At 39.6% G+C, this 19,057-nt stretch overlaps 1 protein-coding gene across 6 annotated transcripts in view; it reads left to right on the top strand.

Annotated features, from left to right (window-relative positions):
• Positions 1–19,057, top strand: part of caskin1 (CASK interacting protein 1) — a 122,477-nt gene that overhangs the window by 48,006 nt on the left and 55,414 nt on the right. For all 6 annotated transcript variants that reach the window (XM_086288028.1, XM_086288026.1, XM_086288027.1 and 3 more), the window contains exon 2: positions 17,971–18,022. In XM_086288028.1, coding sequence (XP_086144154.1) covers positions 17,971–18,022 — 52 coding nt within the window. The remainder of the gene's footprint in view (positions 1–17,970; positions 18,023–19,057) is intronic.

Below are 19,057 nucleotides of genomic sequence, written 5' to 3'. Positions count from 1 at the left end.
GTGTTGTGTTTCTATAACTCCCGCTTCATATTACAAAACCGATTGAATTTTTCACTGCTTTGTTAGATGTTTTCTTTTTTATTACACCCACAGTTATGGCCTGTTTGATGTAGCAGTGTTTGACTGAAATAACACACCACAAAAACTTAAATTAGAATCACTCATTTGTAGCGCGAACGCTGTTGTTTATCCCTGGTGTGTCATTTCTATGAGTTAATGTGTTTGTGTTTTGCTTGCATGTCTATGATTATAATTGCACCGCCTTCTGTTTTAATGACTTAGCGCTCCCCTTTGCGTTGCTTTGCACGGGGCTCCCCTGAAAATGAGGATCGGGCTGTTAGAGAGTTATTTAAATGCACAGGCAGTGCGCTCGCTACCAGCCTCAAGTACGGGCTGAAGGCAAAGAGAGAAAGGCTATAGCTGATACGGTAATTGATGAGTATAAAAACGTGGTAATGAACTGAACAGCTGAGCTCAACTGATCTGGATTCAGGTGTCAGCTGAATTTCTGAATAGAAGAGTGTGTGTCTCTAGTGTTCGCTCGGATCCTCTGCAGAAGAAGCAGATCCTGTTTTGGACAGTTCATGTGGAAATAAGGACGTCACACTGTCACCGCTCTCATTATGTCATGATTTTTACTGTGTGTGTGTTTGTGTGGGTGCATGTGAGTCTGAGTCCTTGTGTTTTTGAGGGTGTGTGTGCAGCACACTTCTACATGTGTAGGAGGAGCCAGAGGCTGCTTGTTACCTAGCAACCGCCTCCATGCAACCCAGAGCTCCCTGGTTGTGTGTGTGTGTGTGTGTGTGTGTGTGTGTGTGTGTGTGTTAGGCTGCAGGATGAGAGGTTGCAGCAACATCATGAAATCAGTATTTTCCCAGAGTTCTGCTGCGGCAGGCAACAAAATTGTAACGTGATTTAGTGTGGCTTTGTGTGTGTGTCTGTGTGTGTGTATGTGCGTTTGCAGGACATATATAATAACACTAATGAAAAGATACAGCATAAAATGCGCAACTATTTGGGTGATTGCTTTACTTAAGTGCTTTAGACTTGCTAAAATTGTTAATAGAGTTACACATTAAAAGAGTGCATCTGGAGCTTTAGTGCAATTCATTGAATGTTATAGCCTCTGTGTGAAACCAAGACTGATGATGTCAAAATATGCCAGCATCTATTCGTAGTGTTTAAAACACACTCCAACTCATTTAAATTCAGATAAAAACCCTCTGGGTGGAGGTGCACCTGCCACCAACTGTCTGGAGTATAGGTAGGGGCTTCAAGGCAGCTTCTGTCAGAGATGGACTTAAGAATTCAGTTCCTTTAACCTGGTCTGTAGTCTGTGCACAGGCTGTAAATAAAATATAGAAGTAGCCTCTGGCTCTAAAAACCTAAGCCAGTGCAGAAATGCATTCTTTTCAATAGCCAACAGGGAGCAGCTCCCTTGGATTGAAAAAGACCTTGGAATCAATAGAAAAATGACTCTCAGTCACTTAAGACTTTCTTGATGAAATCATGGTCTTTTAGTAGCTCCAAGTCCTACTAAACAAAACATAGCTATATGGGAATCAAAGAGGAGGACAAAGCAGGCTGTGCTTTGAATGCAGTGTCAACAATGCAAGAGTTGCATCAAAGCACTTTATTTTGAAAGGTTTAATCTAGAGCTGGGCGATAGAACGATAACGATATGTATCGCGATATAACTTTTACTCGATAGAGAAATTAAGCTATCGCGATAGACCTCGTCGCTCTTGTCCTCAAAAAAAAAAAAAAAGTCAGCCAATCCAAATTAAGTAACGCAGAGCCGAACCAATCACAGCCGCAGCGTCACGTCGCGTGACTTGTTACGTACAGCACAAGTGCCAAGCCGCACGTGTGTTTGTTTGGGAAGCAGCCAGCGCGTAATGGAGGAAATGAGTGGTTCCAATGGCGGAGAGATTGTCGAACGGAAGAGCCATAGAAGTTCCGTAGTGTGAAGGTATTTCGGCTATTTCAAGTCTGACAAAAAACAGAGTAGCGTGCACTGTAAATTGTGCCGAAAGCAAGTCTGGAAATACAATAAACTGGTGCATGCGCTACGTCCACACGTACCCGGGTATTTTTGAAAACGCAGATTTTTCTATGCGTTTGCACCTTTCGTCCACACGTAAACGGCGTTTTTGGTCACTGAAAACGAAGATTTTTAAAAACTCCGTTTTTGCATTTACGTGTGGACTAGAAAAACGGAGAAAACGCAGCGTCAAAGGTGTGCACATTTTTTGACGTCACACTGTGCGCCACGTTATTGTTTCGGTGAAATGAATTTCTACAATACTGTTAATTCTACTCTCTGCAGTGTTTAAATGCTTACATATACACACAGTTACTGTCCGTCCACACTTACGACTCTGTTCTGCTTCTATGCCCCAGCTTTGTTTACTTTTTCCCACCGAGGCTTCTAGACTTCTGATTGGCCAACATTTCTGCACGGTTAGGAATCTAGCGCCACCTGCTGCTTTGGCATGTTCATAGCAGCGTTTTCCTTCATTTCTGCCTTTATGTGTGGACGGGATTATTTTTTAAAACGAAAACGGAAAATCTCAGTTTTCAAAAATACCCGTGTACGTGTGGACGTAGCCTCAGTCTCTGACTGGAAGCGCTAATTCGTCATTCGGCTTTTGTCAGACTAAAGTAACTGTTAAAACTGTTTGAAAAGCTCAGCTATACAACAAGGAGAGATCGAGAATTTCCTTTTAGTTCTCAGTTTATTTGATATTGACAAAAGTTAGTCAGTTTTGTCTTTTCTTCTGTAAAACAAACTAAGATTTATTTTTAGAATTAATATTTTGTTTCTAAGTGGAATTGACAATTTAGTCTGTTTCGTTTGTTCTATTTTGAAACTTAAACGCTTTAGCGGCTGCCTTTTGTGTAGTTTGCAATATTTGCCTTTATTTATCTGAAAAAGTCTCATGTTCCTTAAGTACATCTACCCTGTTGAACTTATTATGGAAAATGAATATTTAAATAAAAACAAGCTGCTGATTATTTCACATTTTACTTGTGAGCAACGGCACATTTAAATCTTACAAATATAGTTATTTGGCTTATATCGTGATAGATATCGTTATCGCCTGAAATGAAAAAAACATATCGTGATATGAAAAAATCTCATATCGCCCAGCTCTAGTTTAATCCCTACAATATTAGAAAGGCAATGCAAAGAATAAGATGCCCCCTTTTGAATAAGTACTTGGCAGCTGTGAGGGGGAAGAAGAAGGCGGCTGTGATTTCAGAACACAAAGATGGCAACCAGTGGGTTATATTTTGGTGGCTATGTCTATCTTTAATAAACACTCCATGGTTGTGTTACATGGAGGCGTAAATGTGTTGCACCTTAAATGTCAGAATAACACAGAAACTTTAAAGTCACAATTCAGTAAAAGTCAGTCGTGGTAAAATTTGACTGCTTCACATTAAAAGCACTGTTGAATCCTTTTATTGTGAAACAGCAGCAGTAGACGATTTCAGGTGTAATAACTTAATAGAGGAAGGAAACATTAAGCTATGAATTTTAATTAAACAGTTTGATGGAGAGAGACAAGTCAAGTAATCAAAATGTGTCTTATTGGCAATCCTAAGTCATGCACTTCCACCCAGCTCTTTGTTTTGGGCAGTACGACTTGTTTCCATCTAAGCGTTGGTTACTTGGATGGAAACAGCAACAGATGTGGAGCTAACACCAAAGTTACCTCCAATTCCCGCCGTTACGCCATCACTGGCTGGACCTGCTCTTTGGCAGAACACTGAGTTCCTGCAGCGCTGCACATTTGATCTATCATTTGAGTATCACTGCATGTGTTATGAACATTGAAAATACAGTGTTTGACAGCTGCAGCCAGAGTTTGACACATCGCTGGCCAGCACGTCGGCTCAGCGGTTGGCTTTATTTATGGTGGTAAGCATTTGAATCATACTGGAAATGAGGAAATGTAAAAATGCAAAATAAAATGTCAATATTTTGTATATGTGCATTTTCACATCCACATGCTTGATTTTAGAAGTGTGTGCGTGTTTGCGTGTGAACTGAGAGCAGATGGTGTGTGTGTGTGTGTGTGTGTGTGTGTGTGTGTGTGTGTGTGTGTGTGTGTGTGTGTGTGCACGATACCTGCTTGGGAAATTCCAACCAGGAAGTGTTGTTAAGGAGGGAGGAAAAAGAGAGGGTCAATGAGGATCAAACAGCTCCTGCAGTGTTGAAACATGCGCGTGCACACACACACGCAGAAATCTCTACACTGTAAATTATTATTGCTAAATGTTATATATTGAGGAGTCAGTGTTTTTCACAAGTCACTGTAATGTCTGTAAATGTGTTTTGGAAGCGAAGCTGCCTCTCACTGCATGTGTATACGTTCATGATGCAGAACTGTGTCTTTGTGTGTGTGGGTGTGTTGGCTGATTTACTGTGTGTACATCTGGCAGGCAGAGGATGATGTTGGCAGGGATCCCACTCTTACCCTCTCTGTCCTTATATGATGCCTCGTACAAAGCTTGTATCCTTATTTGATGACATGGGGGTGGCCATGCCCTTTTATGATGTCATGAAATGAAGCAGGAGGCCGCAGAGAGCTTGCTTCAAAGCAAAGATTCAGGCAGCACACACCAGACATGAACACTGCCTTCTATACCTTGTTGAATTTCCAGGGTTTCTATTATCCATGTCTCCATTATAAAGGTGGACGCTCATATTAAAGATGCCAGCGTGTCAGATAATACAGTCTACACATATAGTAGAAAAGCACTATAAGAACCAGTCTGTTTTACTATTTAACTCCCACCATCTAAATTAGTGATTCAAGTAGAGCAGGGGTGTCCAACTCCAGGCCTCGAGGGCCGGTGTCCTGCAGGTTTTAGATCTCACCCTGGGTCAACACACCTGAATCACATGATGAGTTCATTACCAGGCCTCTGGAGAACTTCAAGACATGCTGAGGAGGTCATTTATCCATTTAAATCAGCTGTGTTGGCTCAAGGACACATCTGAAACCTGCAGGACACTGGCCCTCGAGGCCTGCAGCTCCCCCAACCCTGAAGTTGAGGTTAACTAATTCATATTATCAGCTTTTTGCTGATCTGTTAGTATCAACATTTAAAATAGGCTGTTTGATCATTCAGTTCAGTTTGATTTATATGGTGCCAAATCACAACAACAGTTTTTGATTGATTGATTGAATCTTTATTTTGAACATGTTGAAAAAGTATAAAAAAAAATAGAATTAAAAGAGACAAATGAACAAAGCAAAACAAAAGGAAAACGAGCAACCACAACTCCAAATAACTTTCATGTTCAAAAAGGAGCAGGAAGAAGCATAAGCTTATTTAATCCCACCCCTTTTCCACTATCTAGTATCAATAGACTACAGAAATACCTCCTTGCAATTACATTATATGTTATGTGTAATTTTTTTTTTAATATATACACATATATGTTTCTATCTATCCATACATACGTATATACACACATACGCACATATACACATTTTCAATAACCCCATTAACACCTGAAGGATACACAACCTACAATTTTTTATATATATATATATATATACATACATACATATACCCATACCAACAAACCCGTGCATGCGCACACACATGAAAATATTAGACAAGAACATCCTGTCAAATCTCTACCTTTTCCCTGTACCCTGTAAAAACAGTCTCCTTAAACCGCTTTTTAAACTGCGCCATGCTCGGACATTGCTTCATATCTTTACTTAGTCTGTTCCACAGCTTCACTCCACACACAGAGATGCAAAAACTTTTTAATGTACGGATACGAGGATGTTTTAAATTTAATTCCCCCCTCAAATTGTATCCCCGTTCCCTTTTAGAAAACATTTTTAGAATATTGTCAGGAAGCAGGTTATTTCTTGCTTTATATATAATTTGTGCAGTGAGAAAATGAACCAGATCTGTGAATTTTAGAATTTTTGATTTTAAGAATAGTGGATTTGTATGATCTCTGTAACCAGTTTTATGGATTATCCTTATGGCCCTTTTTTGTAATATAAAGATTGATGATAGCGAACATTTGTAAGTATTGCCCCAAACCTCTGCACAGTAATTCAAATACGGTGCAATCAGGGAACAATAGAGAATGTGGAGTGATTTGTGGTCCAGAATGTGTTTTACTTTACTCAAGATTGAGACACTTCTTGAAATTTTGTTATGTATATGATTTATGAGACTTCCAGTTTAATTTATCATCTATAATCACACCAAGAAACTTATGTTCAAGTACTCCTTCAATTTCCACACCATCTACATGAATCTGCACTTGTGCATTTCTAAGGGAATTCCCAAATAAGATAATTTTAGTTTTACTTGGATTTAGCGATAGTTTGTTCCTGTTAAACCATTTTTTAATTTTGCACATTTCTGAAGTAATTGTATCCAGCAGCTCCTTTAGATTCCCCCAGAACAAAAAATATTTGTCATCTGCAAATAATACTAATTTTAATATATCAGATGCCTTACAAATATCATTTATATAAATAATAAATAATTTTGGACCCAGTACAGAGCCTTGTGGAACACCACAAGCAATGTCCAAGCATGATGAGGAATGGACACCCAGCTTCACAAATTGTTTCCGGTCACTTAAATAATTTTTCACCCATTGCAGTACAACCCCCCCCTGATCCCGTACCGTTCCAGTTTATTAATTAATATGTCATGATTGATTGTGTCGAATGCTTTCTTGAGATCCAGAAATACTCCAGCTGCATACTGTTTCTGATCTATAGCATTCGTAATCTCCTCAATTGATTCGATTAATGCCAGAGATGTTGATCTTTTTGATCTGAATCCATATTGACTGTCAGAGTAATTTATATTTATCTAAGAATTTGTCTAATCGTTTATTAAACAGGTTTTCTAGGATTTTGGAGAATTGTGGTAGTAAAGAAACAGGCCTGTAATTTGTGAAGTGGCGTCTATCCCCGGTTTTATACAGCGGTACAACTTTAGCTATTTTCATTTTGTTTGGCACTTTTCCGTCTGAAATGATAAGTTGCAAATATATGTTAGAGGTCCTACAATTCCTTCAATCACCTTCTTGACGATTTTCATGTCAATATCATTACAATCAGTGGATGTTTTATATTTACACATGTGTACAATGTCAATTATTTCTTTTTCCTCCACTGATGTGAGGAACATTGAGTTCCTATCAATCAGGTTTTCACTACAGTCTACTGATGGCAGTGACTCAGGAATTTGTTCTGCCAGTTTTGGTCCAATATTTACAAAATAATGATTAAAGCTGTTGACCTTATCAGCAGTGTTTTCCATAATATTGCCATTATCGATAAAGTATTGTGGATAACTTTGTTGTCCAGAATTATTTTTAATGATACCGTTTAAAACATCCCATATTCCTTTCATATTATGTTTATTGTTGTTCAATATTTTACTATAATACTCCTTTCTACATACACGTATAATATTGGTCAACTTATTTTTGTATTTTTTATATTTATTTTCAGCATCTTTTGTTCTTTGTTTTAGGTATTCCCTATAGAGTGTATTTTTCTTTTTACATGCATTTTGTAAACCCTTAGTGATCCATGGTCTATCTGAATATTTGTGCTTTCTGTTGTATTTTATTGTTGGACAGTTTTTATCGTACAACTCCATGAATATTCTTAAAAATATGCCATATGCAATATCAATATCAGCTTCTTTGTACACCTTGTCCCAGTCCTGATTTAATAGATCGTTCTTAAATGCAGTCATCGTTTCTTCCGTCCTTACACGTCTGTATCTCAGTTGTTCTTCATGCTGATTTTTCTTATAATTAGTGTCATAAACTGCAAAAACTGGTAGGTGATCACTGATGTCATTAATTAATAATCCGCTCACAATGTTGTTTTCCATATTGTTAGTGAAAATATTGTCAAGTAAGGTGGCACAATGTGGTGTAATTCTGCTAGGCCTGGTTATTTTAGGATGTAAACTCAAACTGTACATAGTGTTTAGGAATTCGTCGCTCATTTTATGCTTTTTTGGATTCAACAGGTCAATATTAAAATCACCACAGATAAACATAACTTTTTGATTTGTTTTAGAGAATATTTCCTCTATGAAGTCATTAAATACTTGAATACTAGAGCCAGGTGTTCTATATATACAGCTAATTATTACATTTTTTTCTTTTTCCTTATAAATTTCAATTGTTATACATTCTAGTAAATTATCAATTACAGTTGTCATACTTTCTACCACCTTGTAGTTTAGGTTTTTATCCACATACACAGCTACTCCCCCTCCACTCTTGTTCCTTCTATTTACAAAATTCATTTCATATCCCTCCAGTCCAAAGTCCATTCCTTTCTCCGCATTGATCCATGTTTCAGAAATGGCAATAATTCCAAATGGATTTGCCAACTCATTTAGATATTCCTTTATATTGTTGAAGTTGGCATACAGACTTCTGCTATTAAAATGGATTATTGATAATTTATTTTCCGTGTTGATGGTGTGCTTAAACTGTTCATCAGTGAAGTAGCAGCAGTTACTGCTGATGTTGTAGAAGAAATTATTTTCCGGGTCTATATCCTTTTCTAAGTCTAGAACATTATGGTCTGTGTATCGAAATGTTCTCAGTTCCAGATTATCATAAAGAGAATTCCAATGAGTTATGTTGATATTGTTGCCGGATGCAGATGAAGTTCTTTTGGACTGTGCCATGTGTTGTGTTGTGTGTCACGTCACATGTGTATTCATACCTCCAGAGTAAGTTGACCTCAGTATTTGTCCAGCTCTTCCATATTTCTGATGACCAACACTTTGGCTTGTTCCGGTGTTCCATTGAGTTTAATGAATACTTTGCAGTTGGTGGTCCATGTATTTTGAATTTTTCCCTGTTTCTTCAAGTAACGTGCTTTCCTGGCAATGTCCGCATTTCTTTTTATCAGATGTTCGTTCATGAAGACATCGGATCCTTTCAGTTTCTTTCCTTGTTTTAACAGTGCTGTTTTCTGTTTTCTGTTTGCAAATCTCACAATGATGGCTGGTTTGTCACTGTCATTTTTTCGGGGTAGAGGGTGGCAAGCCTCAATGTTGTTATAATCCACTTCCACACCTTTGGACCGTAGAAAGGTAACCACTTGATGCTCCGTGGAGTTGACATCTTCCTCTCCTGGCCCTCCTACATTGTCAGTGGCGACCGCCCGGGCGTATGACCGGGGTTTGTTACCTCAAGGTGTTTTATATTGTAGGTAAAGACTCTACAATAACAAGCATTATGAGCAAGAACTTGGCAAGCGTGAGAAGGCAAAACCCTCTTTTAACAGGAAGAAAGTGAAGGCAAAATAAAAAATAAAAATAATGGCTAATATATTGGAATATCGCATTTTTAAATCAACAAATATTGGTACCAGAATCTGATATCGGTAGGACTCTATATCCTTCCCACAGGCTGCAATAAGCTTAGACAGACAAAATGACTTGCTTTCATTATCAGTCCGAAAAGATGAACAGCTGCATTAGGAAATTTGATTAAAAGCCTGTGGACATATAAATCCAAGAGGATAAGTTAATCACGACCTCAAAGGAACATTCAGATAACATCCAATCATAGCACTTAAAAGTCTGCAGAAAAAAACTTTGTAGAAAGAGCCTAAAATATACGAACATGAAAGTGTGCAAGGACCTTTCCATCTCCACATGATGAGATAAAAATATATCAGCCCGTCATCACTGCCCAACAATGCATCACGTGTACCACTAAGAAAAACCAGTGTTAACTTAAAATATCAATGATGGTGTTTCACAGGACATAAACCTTTCATGGTTTTGTGTACATTGTGGTAAACATACTTACTGTCACTTATTGCTGTTGCAAAGTCAGCCCGCGCACAGCTCAGAGCAAGTTAAAAAAATACCACATACTGTACATGCTTTCCCTTAAATGAACAAAAACTGAACATTTTATAATTACAGGACAGTGAATGAAGTACACAGGAACTCACCATCCGGCTTAGTTAAGATCAAACTAGACTGTATGTGGGCCACAATGTAAAATGAGTTTGACTTCTCTGCTCTACAGGCTTCAGTTAGCATGTTAAATGTTAAAGGTCATGACAGTACAATTAGAAGACTGAACAAGTATGGCTTGTTTGGAAGAAAAGTCTTTACTCTAAAAAGAACAGAGCAGCACGACTTAAGTTTGCAAAGGTGCATCTGAACAAATCACAAGACTCCCAGAATGACGTCCTTTGGATAGATGAGACTGGAGTAGAGAGGCACAGCGCCACCTTTGGCAAAAACTGAACCCAGCATAGTCAAGATGCAGGGGTGATGATTTGAGCTTCTCATGCAGCCATAGGACCTGGGCATCCAGCTGTTGAGTTGACCATGAAGTCCTCTGTATACCAAAGTATTCTGGAGTCAGATGTGAGGCTGAAACAACAGAATGGCTGAAAAAGAAAAGATTCAGTGATGGCCCAGTGCTCATGCTGCGGTGGGACCTTTAGAAAGCTGTGCATAAACACATGCCTGCAAATACTAGGAACAAAACTGTTCAAAGGTCAGGTAAGGGACATTTCATGGGTTAAATGTAGCATTTAAACAAGTTAGGGGAAGTTACTCTGACACGGTAAAACGCTCCTGATTTGATTTTTCTGGGTAAATGTTTAAGAAAGAATAAGAGTCCACCTTCATAATGCATGAAGGCATACCGTGCTCCAACATCTGCCAGTGTAATTTACATGCTGCAGCTGAAAAATGGAGAGAGGAAAGGCGATTCACTGACACAGCAGAGAAGTGCTGTTCCCTTTCTCATTGGTGAGCCTGTGGGGAAGAATGTGAGAGAAGAAAGCAGGAAAGAGGAAAAGGTGAAGGAAAAAGTCAGAGTGGGACAGATCGATCAGGGCCAAGACAACAGGTCTGCTCTCAGAGACAGAACGACTGTTCTCCATCCTCAAAGGGGACAGAAATATGCAGAGAGAAGAAACAAAGAGCCAAAGACAACTAGTTAGCAGAGCTAGTGAAGCTGCCTTTTCTTCAGCAAACAACTATTTTATGTAATAGAACAATAAATGGCATTGCCTAAAAGTAATCTTTACACTAGGCACAGTCTTTCCCAGGACAGATATTACATAAGTGAACACATAAAGAGAAAAGCAGTGACACGGTTCGCTTTCCTTTCCCATGATGATAGCATCGGTCCCTTTTTGCCACAGGCAAGAAAACAGAGGATCAGCAGACTGAGAATAATCCTCTCTAAGAACAACAGCCTCTTCTTTTAGCTGCACCAACTGTGTTTAATATTAGCCATATGAATAAATCTAACCTTTTTGAGCATGCACCTTCTCGCCGGCATGTATAATTTAAAGGAGCCACAGTGCCTTTCAGCTCTCATTGACCTTTCACCTTTACACAAGCCTGCTAAAGGGAAGCAGCCCAGTTAACATCAGGACCTGAGAAGGATTGCAGAGGTAGAAGGCTTTTAAATTAACTTTGGGTTCATCCTATAGGGTGTATATAAACGATGGATGTGAACTCCATAGGTTTGTAATCCCTAGTATTACTGTTTCCTGTCATGTTGGTTTTTGGAGCCAGAGACGAGTACATGTGGATACAGGGCAGAGTGCTACGATGTCGGCTAGTGCCAGCATGCTAGGTCACCTTTAGCGATGACCAATCTGGTGCAATGGAAAGATGCTAGTTTTTCAAGTTTCAGGTAAAACACTGATTAAATGCTACAATTTTACTCAATAAGAGTGAAGCAAAAACTTCGTAGATGCTGTGTACCACAAATTAAGGCAGATATTTGTCATATAATTATATTAAAATACCCTAAACAGAAAAAAACACCAATGAACCTGAGTTATTGGAGCAACAAGCTGTGCCCTAGTAGTATTTAAATGAAACCCTCTGTACAGTTGGTATGAGATGGGAAACTCTCCATAGATACAAAAATAATTGTTCGTGTTAGACTATGAGTGTAATTGTATGGCTATAAATTCGGGCATCTAAACATGGGAGCCAACGGACTCATTTTTTGGAGCCGGCCTCCAGTGGTCACTCCAGGAATTGCAGTTTTTGGCACTTGCCTCAAGCTTACAAATAGCTTAAACAGTCCAAGTACAAACAAACAGTTTGCCGTTCTTAAACCCACTTCTTTATATTAGATGTATTTTATGTCTTTTCTCTTTTTGAGCCTTTTTAATTGACTTCGCAATAACAGATTGTAGTTCACAGTTTTTCAGCCTCCAGCAGTTTCAGAGAAGTTTTGCCTCTGAAGCTAGAATAAACTCAGAATTGAATCAGCTGGTGAGCAGCAATTTTCTGTGGTGCTGTATTCTTTAATATTCCATGTAGGTTTACACTGCAGGTCCGGTCTTTCCCTCAGGCAGGTCTTGGTTGGTAAAATACAGGAAACACCTATTGCTGAGAAGGAAAACTGATGGTTTTGTTGTTCGCTCTTATTAATAAAGCTTGTTTGAATGCATGTGTGTCAGTAAGCATAGCAAGGAGATACACATATAAAACATTAGAGAAATCTGTTTGTGTCGTGTGTCTGAAACACAGTAAGCGATATATTGGATTTTCAAATCAACAAATATTGGTGGTGCCAAAGATCCTGACAAAGTTTCCAAATGTGATCTTTTGAAAGTGAGACTGCTCTCTCAAAAGATCACTATATTCAAATCTCTAAGATGCCAGCGGCTTTGTTAGAATAGCAGTATTCAGCACTCCAAGTATGACAGAGAGTTGGTCCATCTTATATAACGGTAGCTCAGTGAATGTGGAGTCCTGAGCTGTTTTCGGCTGGGTGACTTCACATTATACACACACACATGCAGACTAGGCATGGACAGTAGTAGTCGTGACAGTTTTTTACATGTGGTTTCACATTTGGAAAATCTGTATATGTTTTTCTCTAAAGAGCTTTAGCCTTGCTGCAAGCACATCTGCAAGCCACTTTGCAACCCACCTCCAGGTGGAGGTGGGTTGACAACTTTCATGCAGTTTTTGTCTTAGTCATATCGTTTGTCCTTGATACCTGCTCTGTTTTGTGCTCGGATGTTGCTCCTCCTTTCCCAGAACTGTTTTGACTACAGTAGTCCTGACTGTAGTAGCCCTTTATGTAGTCTGACAGTAAAAATGCTGAATTATTAATGCCTCATCATGTGTCGCTATGAGTGTAGACTCTGCTGAACCGACTTATTTTTCATTGTCACTTTCCTGAATGCTGTTGGAGATCCTTAATGTTGTTTTCAGATAGCTTTTCCCCCCCAATATTCATTATGACAAATTTTCAGCCCAAATTCTGGACACAAAAGGCCTCAGTTCACTCACAATTTTGCTGCTGATGCTCAACATACTAACAAGGAGGCAGGCCAACCAATTTGTTTAGATGTAAATGGAAAAACACATTTATTCTTTTTTCTTTTTTTGCATGCATGTTGAAGAAAAACTGCTCTTTTGATTTCTTCTATTTTTGGTTAATAGTCCTGTAAATCGTGATCCATGAGTTAAAGCAGTAGACATGTGGCAGTACAAGCGTTAAGTGTTTGGTGGTTCCTTTTTTTGTTACCTTTCCAAAACCCCTAGCATGCTAGCATGTTCATCTAGCTATGACATTCTCGTATGACATGCCTGGTAACAAATCCAAGAGTTGCTTTTTGTGTGTTTCCTTTTCATAGTCTTCCTCTTTATCCAGTGAAAAATGTGGCAAATTTGGTTACCTATTGTACCTTAAAATCCTGTAGTTACTTGTTTTTGTTAAACACGGATAGAATCACGAATATACTATAAACTGACAGCAGATGTGTTCTGATCATTTCCAGTCCTGTATTCGGGGTTTCATTGTTTGATGGGACCTCATAGGTGAACCTTTACCCTTTAAAAGCATTGCATGGTCTTTTCTAGGGATGGGTACCGGTGTCCGGTGCCATGATGGCACCGGTTCTGACATAAACGGTAGTAACCAGACCGAAAAGCAGCGCACATTTCGGTGCTTTATTTCGGTGCTTTTTTTTCCTGAGCTGTGATACACTTCTAGCCAATCATTTTACGTTTCCGAGGATAGTAGGCGGGTCCAGGTACGTGCGTTCTTTTAGAGCAGAGCTACAGATTAAAAATGTCCAAGGCGAAGCGGTCAAAAGTCTGGCTGTACTTCACAGCAAAATATGCAAACTCAGCAGCAACAAGTGCTTTAAGGTGATACTGTGATACTGTCAAAGGAGGTAACACCTCGAATCCGATGAAACACCTGGCGACACATAGCGTTTTTTTTAAAAGCCCAGAAATGCGCCGTATTTGATAGCTTGCTGCCAGACCTCACACCGAGCACATCTACTGCGGGTGGGTTGCCAGTTATCAGACCCGGAGTTAGCAACATCCCCCAAAAACACGAAGAGGAGAGTCCTGGTCCCTAGCCCTGCCAGTGTAGCAGAAATGATGAGGATGATGATGGCAGCAGCAGCCGTTCTTCTCTGCGTGAGTCGCTTAATGTTGTTCGTGTGTAATTTACGTTGAGTAGGCTAACCACGTTATTACATTAATGCATGTAAGGTGAACTAGCAAACATCATCATAGCTACATGCGGCTGTCTTCTTGTTTGATGGCAGATACTCCCTTCACCCTGGCCAAAAGGGCTAAAATGACCAAAGAAAAAGTGGAAAACAGCTAAACATGAGAGGTTTTGGACAAAGTTTATGTTTTTTCCATTGATTAAGCACTGCTTCCAGCCAAGAGTGATACCATATATGCCCCATAGCTGCAGGAAAGGCTAACATTGTTATCTTTTTACAAAAAAACAGCTGAACATGGGAGGTTTTTGGACCAATTTTGTGTTCTCCATTCTTTAAGCACCAGTTTGAGCACCGGCACCGTTTCAAAAGTACCGATTTGGCACCGGTATCGGATAAAACCTAAACGATACCCATCCCTAGTCTTTTCTTTTGGAGCACTTGGGCTTGTTCACCATTTAAATTAATTTTTTTTAAGTCTACTTGTGTAGATAGTAACCTCAACATTCCTGAGTCTAGTTGATGTAAATGTCAACAACTGAAGATGCTCACAACTGGCTTTTTCAGCACATTGTTGTTCGGTCATCAAGTAAGAAATCCGATTTTGTGTTTTTAAACAGCTTATGGAGCTAACGTTAGCTTAATCGACAAGCTAGCTGTAATAAAGAAACTAGAGCTTGAGGCAACGGGTCTCCAGCTAATAAGAAAGAGCAGTATATAGCAGGCCCCCAAAAAGTTGATTCTGTTCATCTGGACTAAAGTTTTAAAAAAATGTAAAACGGATGAACAGAATAACTTTCCTGACCTGGATGACTGAGCGCGCGTCAAGATATATCCAGATGGCGTTTTCCTATAACTTTGGTCTGTCTCAAAGACTTTGTTCTTTTATGGGGAGAAGCCGGTGATTGTTCAGTGTTTATCAGGAAAATTTTAAAAAGTGAGCTTTATGCGTTTTCTCTGGCCTCTTTGAACTTTTTGAACTTCACCATACTTTAGTATTTATGTAAGTTAGCGGAAATATATCAGGTTTTATTGTCCACACACACACACACACACACACACACACACACACACACACACACACACACACACACACAGGATGTACATTGTGCCTTTGAAAGCTCCTGTATTTAAAAAAAAAAAGTGAATTCCTGCATTTAAGTGGCCAGAAATAGCCTGTTAGGAAATCAATGTTCCTCTCCCAGTGGTGCTGGGAGCTGTCTCCCCTACAATAGAGGGACTGTCCTGTTTCCTGCACCCTAGAGGGGGTGTGTGTGTGTGTTTGTGGAAAGAGCAAAAATGTGAGAGAGAAAGAAGGGAGCGTGCAAGCTCATCCTTGCTGTGCCTCAGTTCTGCACCATCAGCTAATAAGAGACATAAAAACAAAGGGCAGAAAATGAAAAATAATGAGGTTGAAAGTAGCAGTTGTGCTTGTAGATTTAGTGCAGCATTAAACTTGTATGCATGCGTGTGGATGTGCATGTGTGTGCCTGCATGTGCTGCACCCCTGCAGCTGAGCTACACCCCGCCACAGCATGCATGGATCTGCATCTGTTATTTCAAGCCAGTAATTGTGTATCTGTGTGTGTTTACAATGAACTTGACCTAAATCTGGACGTTCCACAGTGCCATCGCCACAATAGTTGGTTTGAATTCTCCTGTTGGGAAGACTCATGTTGTGTGTTTTGAAACCAGATGTGATGAGTGTGCGATGGACTAACCGGCTGAGAGGAACTGTGTTCCTCGGCTAGCAACTTGTGACTGTCAGGTTTTAAGCCTCTAAGCATTTCCTGATTTATCCCCTGTGATTGACTGTGATTGTGACAAAAATACACAAAATGAACTCAGTGGTTTGTTCAGTGTGGCTTGAAACCAGTGAATGGGCCCACAAAGTTCACACCATATCAAGACTTTTTGCCAGCCAAGGAGTCGCCCCCTGCTGGCCCTTAAAAAGAATGCAAGTTTAAGGTACTCCCTCATTGTCTCTGCAACATGAGGATCGTTCCGCTCATTAGGGAGGCAAAACTATTAAAACGTGATTTTATTATTTTATTTCAGCTTTCTCTTTGTCAGTCTGGGGCAGCAAAGACAAACAGTGTAGATTTGAAACCGCTCGATTTTCAATAGAAAGATTTCTAGCATAGCATCATAGCTTCAGTTTGTACTTTTATAGTAAAACCCTGCACATAATTATAATAACTCATAACCGAGCCTGGTTTCATGCTGTATAGTTCATATCCTCAGTATTATCTGTACTTTATATGCCATGAGCAGGAGAGATCTGACATTCCAGTCTATGCTGCACACTTTTCCTAGTCGGGCTTGGTTATCTCCTGCACAGATTTAATGCACAGTCCTTATTGCAGCTACACCGTGTGGATTCAAATGTGCTGTGTTGAAATGTAAAAAAAGTCAGAAGCCAAGAACCTGCATCTCATGTTGAACATAACATCCAGTTCTGCTGATTTCCAACTTCTCATTTTTATTTTTGGACTCTATTAGAGTAGCTTTGCATGAGTCACCATTTAAAATAATCCTTATTTGTTTTATAGTGGGACCTGGGAGCCTTTATAGTTCATCCTCTGTCTGAAACAAGCAGTTTTGGCTTTTTAAGGCCGTCCTCTCTTAAAGGCATCTTTCTTCTCATTGGCTACCCGTTGTGACTTCGGAGTGACGTCTTTTATATGTCATTTTTGGGCGTCCAATCTTGGTCCACTGGAGGGGTTGTCGTGGACGTCTTATACATTTAAGACGTTGTTTTTATGCTGCTTCTCTAGATTCTGTAGTCCCGTGGTTCCAACATGTCCTCCACCCTCTGGAAACATGATAAACAGTTACATGTGAAGGATGTCTGCAGACCCATATGGAAAAGATATATATAAATCTTATAAAGTTTGTATCTGTCTTGTGTGAAACTTGTATGAAAAGCATACAAGAGTAAAAACAGATATAAGATCCCTTGAAAAATTATGTAAATGAAACTTGTATGTTTTGGATACTTACTAAAACAATATATGAAAGTAATGAGAAAGTGGCCACTTTCATGAGTAAATCATAGAAGTTTTTACTGTTTGTCACATTACCTAAATTCACACACATGAGCGAGCATGCTCTGAATGGTGTAAATATTTAGAATGACAGACACGTAGGGTGCTGTCACCATGGGGGGCTGGACTCGAAGTAATGGCACTCTTTCATGCAAACAGCAGGTGAGGAAATGTGATGGCAGTTTGCCTCATAATGAGATCTTTGCTTCCGTTTGGTGGAAATGAGTGAGGGGAAAAGTGGAAAATGCTGTTTCTGGCTTCAGGAATGAATGAACCGTTCCTCTAGAGCACAATATTGTTGCAATCATAAACGTTAAATATTGCTCATAACAAGGTACTGATGGGCTTTTGCTATCATATTTGAGGGCTGCAAAAATCCACTCATGCTCCCTCTTTTTGTCTTTCAGAGCTCCTCGGGTCTGCAAAGAAAGTGAATGTCAACTTCCAGGATACAGATGGGTGAGTTACCCTCCTTTTCTTCTTCCATATATCATGTCTCCATCCCATCTGTACCCATCCCAGGCCAGCTTCCCCCCTCCTTTCTCCTGCTTAACAGCATCCCGAAGCAGCATTATCATAGTGCTTTTACTTCTCTCTTTACAGTATTAAAAGCTGGGGGATTAGCCCATATACCACTCAGCTCAGAATGTCGTGTTTATTTATGCGTGTGAGAGTATTAAAGGCATGATATTAGGTATTACATCTAAGCACTTTCACCTCTTTGCTCCCATTTTGTCATTGAAAGCATCGCGTGCGCCCAGTACGCGGCTACGGGCCCGTCGGCTCTCATTGGGGAGCCGCCACTTGAAATCCACCAGACGATGGTAAAACAAAACTGCAAACAGAACTGTGGCCCACTTCCATGCAATCTGGTGTGTTATGTAACGGAACAATTTGGAGAGACAGACTTTTGTTTCTTTGACAAAAGGCTGGGGAGACATAAAAAAGGGATTCTCAGTGTGAAAAATCAGGTGATTTGTTGTCTGCAGGCTACAACTGGCGAGAAATCAAAGTGAGTGGCAGCTCACACAGACAGGTGGAGGAAAGGAGGGCCAAAAAAAAAGTCAGGGGTTGATATGGCCGTCATTAAACAGGCTGTGGAGACGACTTACATCACTTTAACGCAATCTAGTGGAAATGCAGTGCAATGATGTTGTTTTTCCCCGTGTTTCACATATGGATCATATTGCAGTCTGAAGGTTAACGCTAAACTCATCGTGCAGTTTATTTTCAGTCGTCCTTGGTTGGTTTGTGGCTGTTTCTTCTGCGAGTATTTCAAAGAGAAATGAAGCCGTGGCTGATCTGGGATTCTGGCTCAGCATAATGTGACAGAAGTGAAGTCTGTTTCAAAAATGCTTCTCATCGTTTTCATAAACTTAATGGTATTTCTTTCATTTGATTTTATAGACCTGATATTACATGTTTGATCTTTAAGTATGTTTTAGCGTCAGTGTGTAAAAGGTGCTTTAGAGTAATGACAACTTAATGTGTTAA

The sequence above is a fragment of the Aulonocara sp. 'chitande type north' Nkhata Bay genome, linkage group LG4, assembly GCF_057382095.1.
Source record: "Aulonocara sp. 'chitande type north' Nkhata Bay isolate Kocher_YH1m ecotype deep benthic linkage group LG4, A_spYH_male_GT1.1, whole genome shotgun sequence".
Taxonomy (NCBI): Eukaryota; Metazoa; Chordata; class Actinopteri; order Cichliformes; family Cichlidae; genus Aulonocara; species Aulonocara sp. 'chitande type north' Nkhata Bay.
This window is presented reverse-complemented; position numbering and strand designations above follow the sequence as displayed.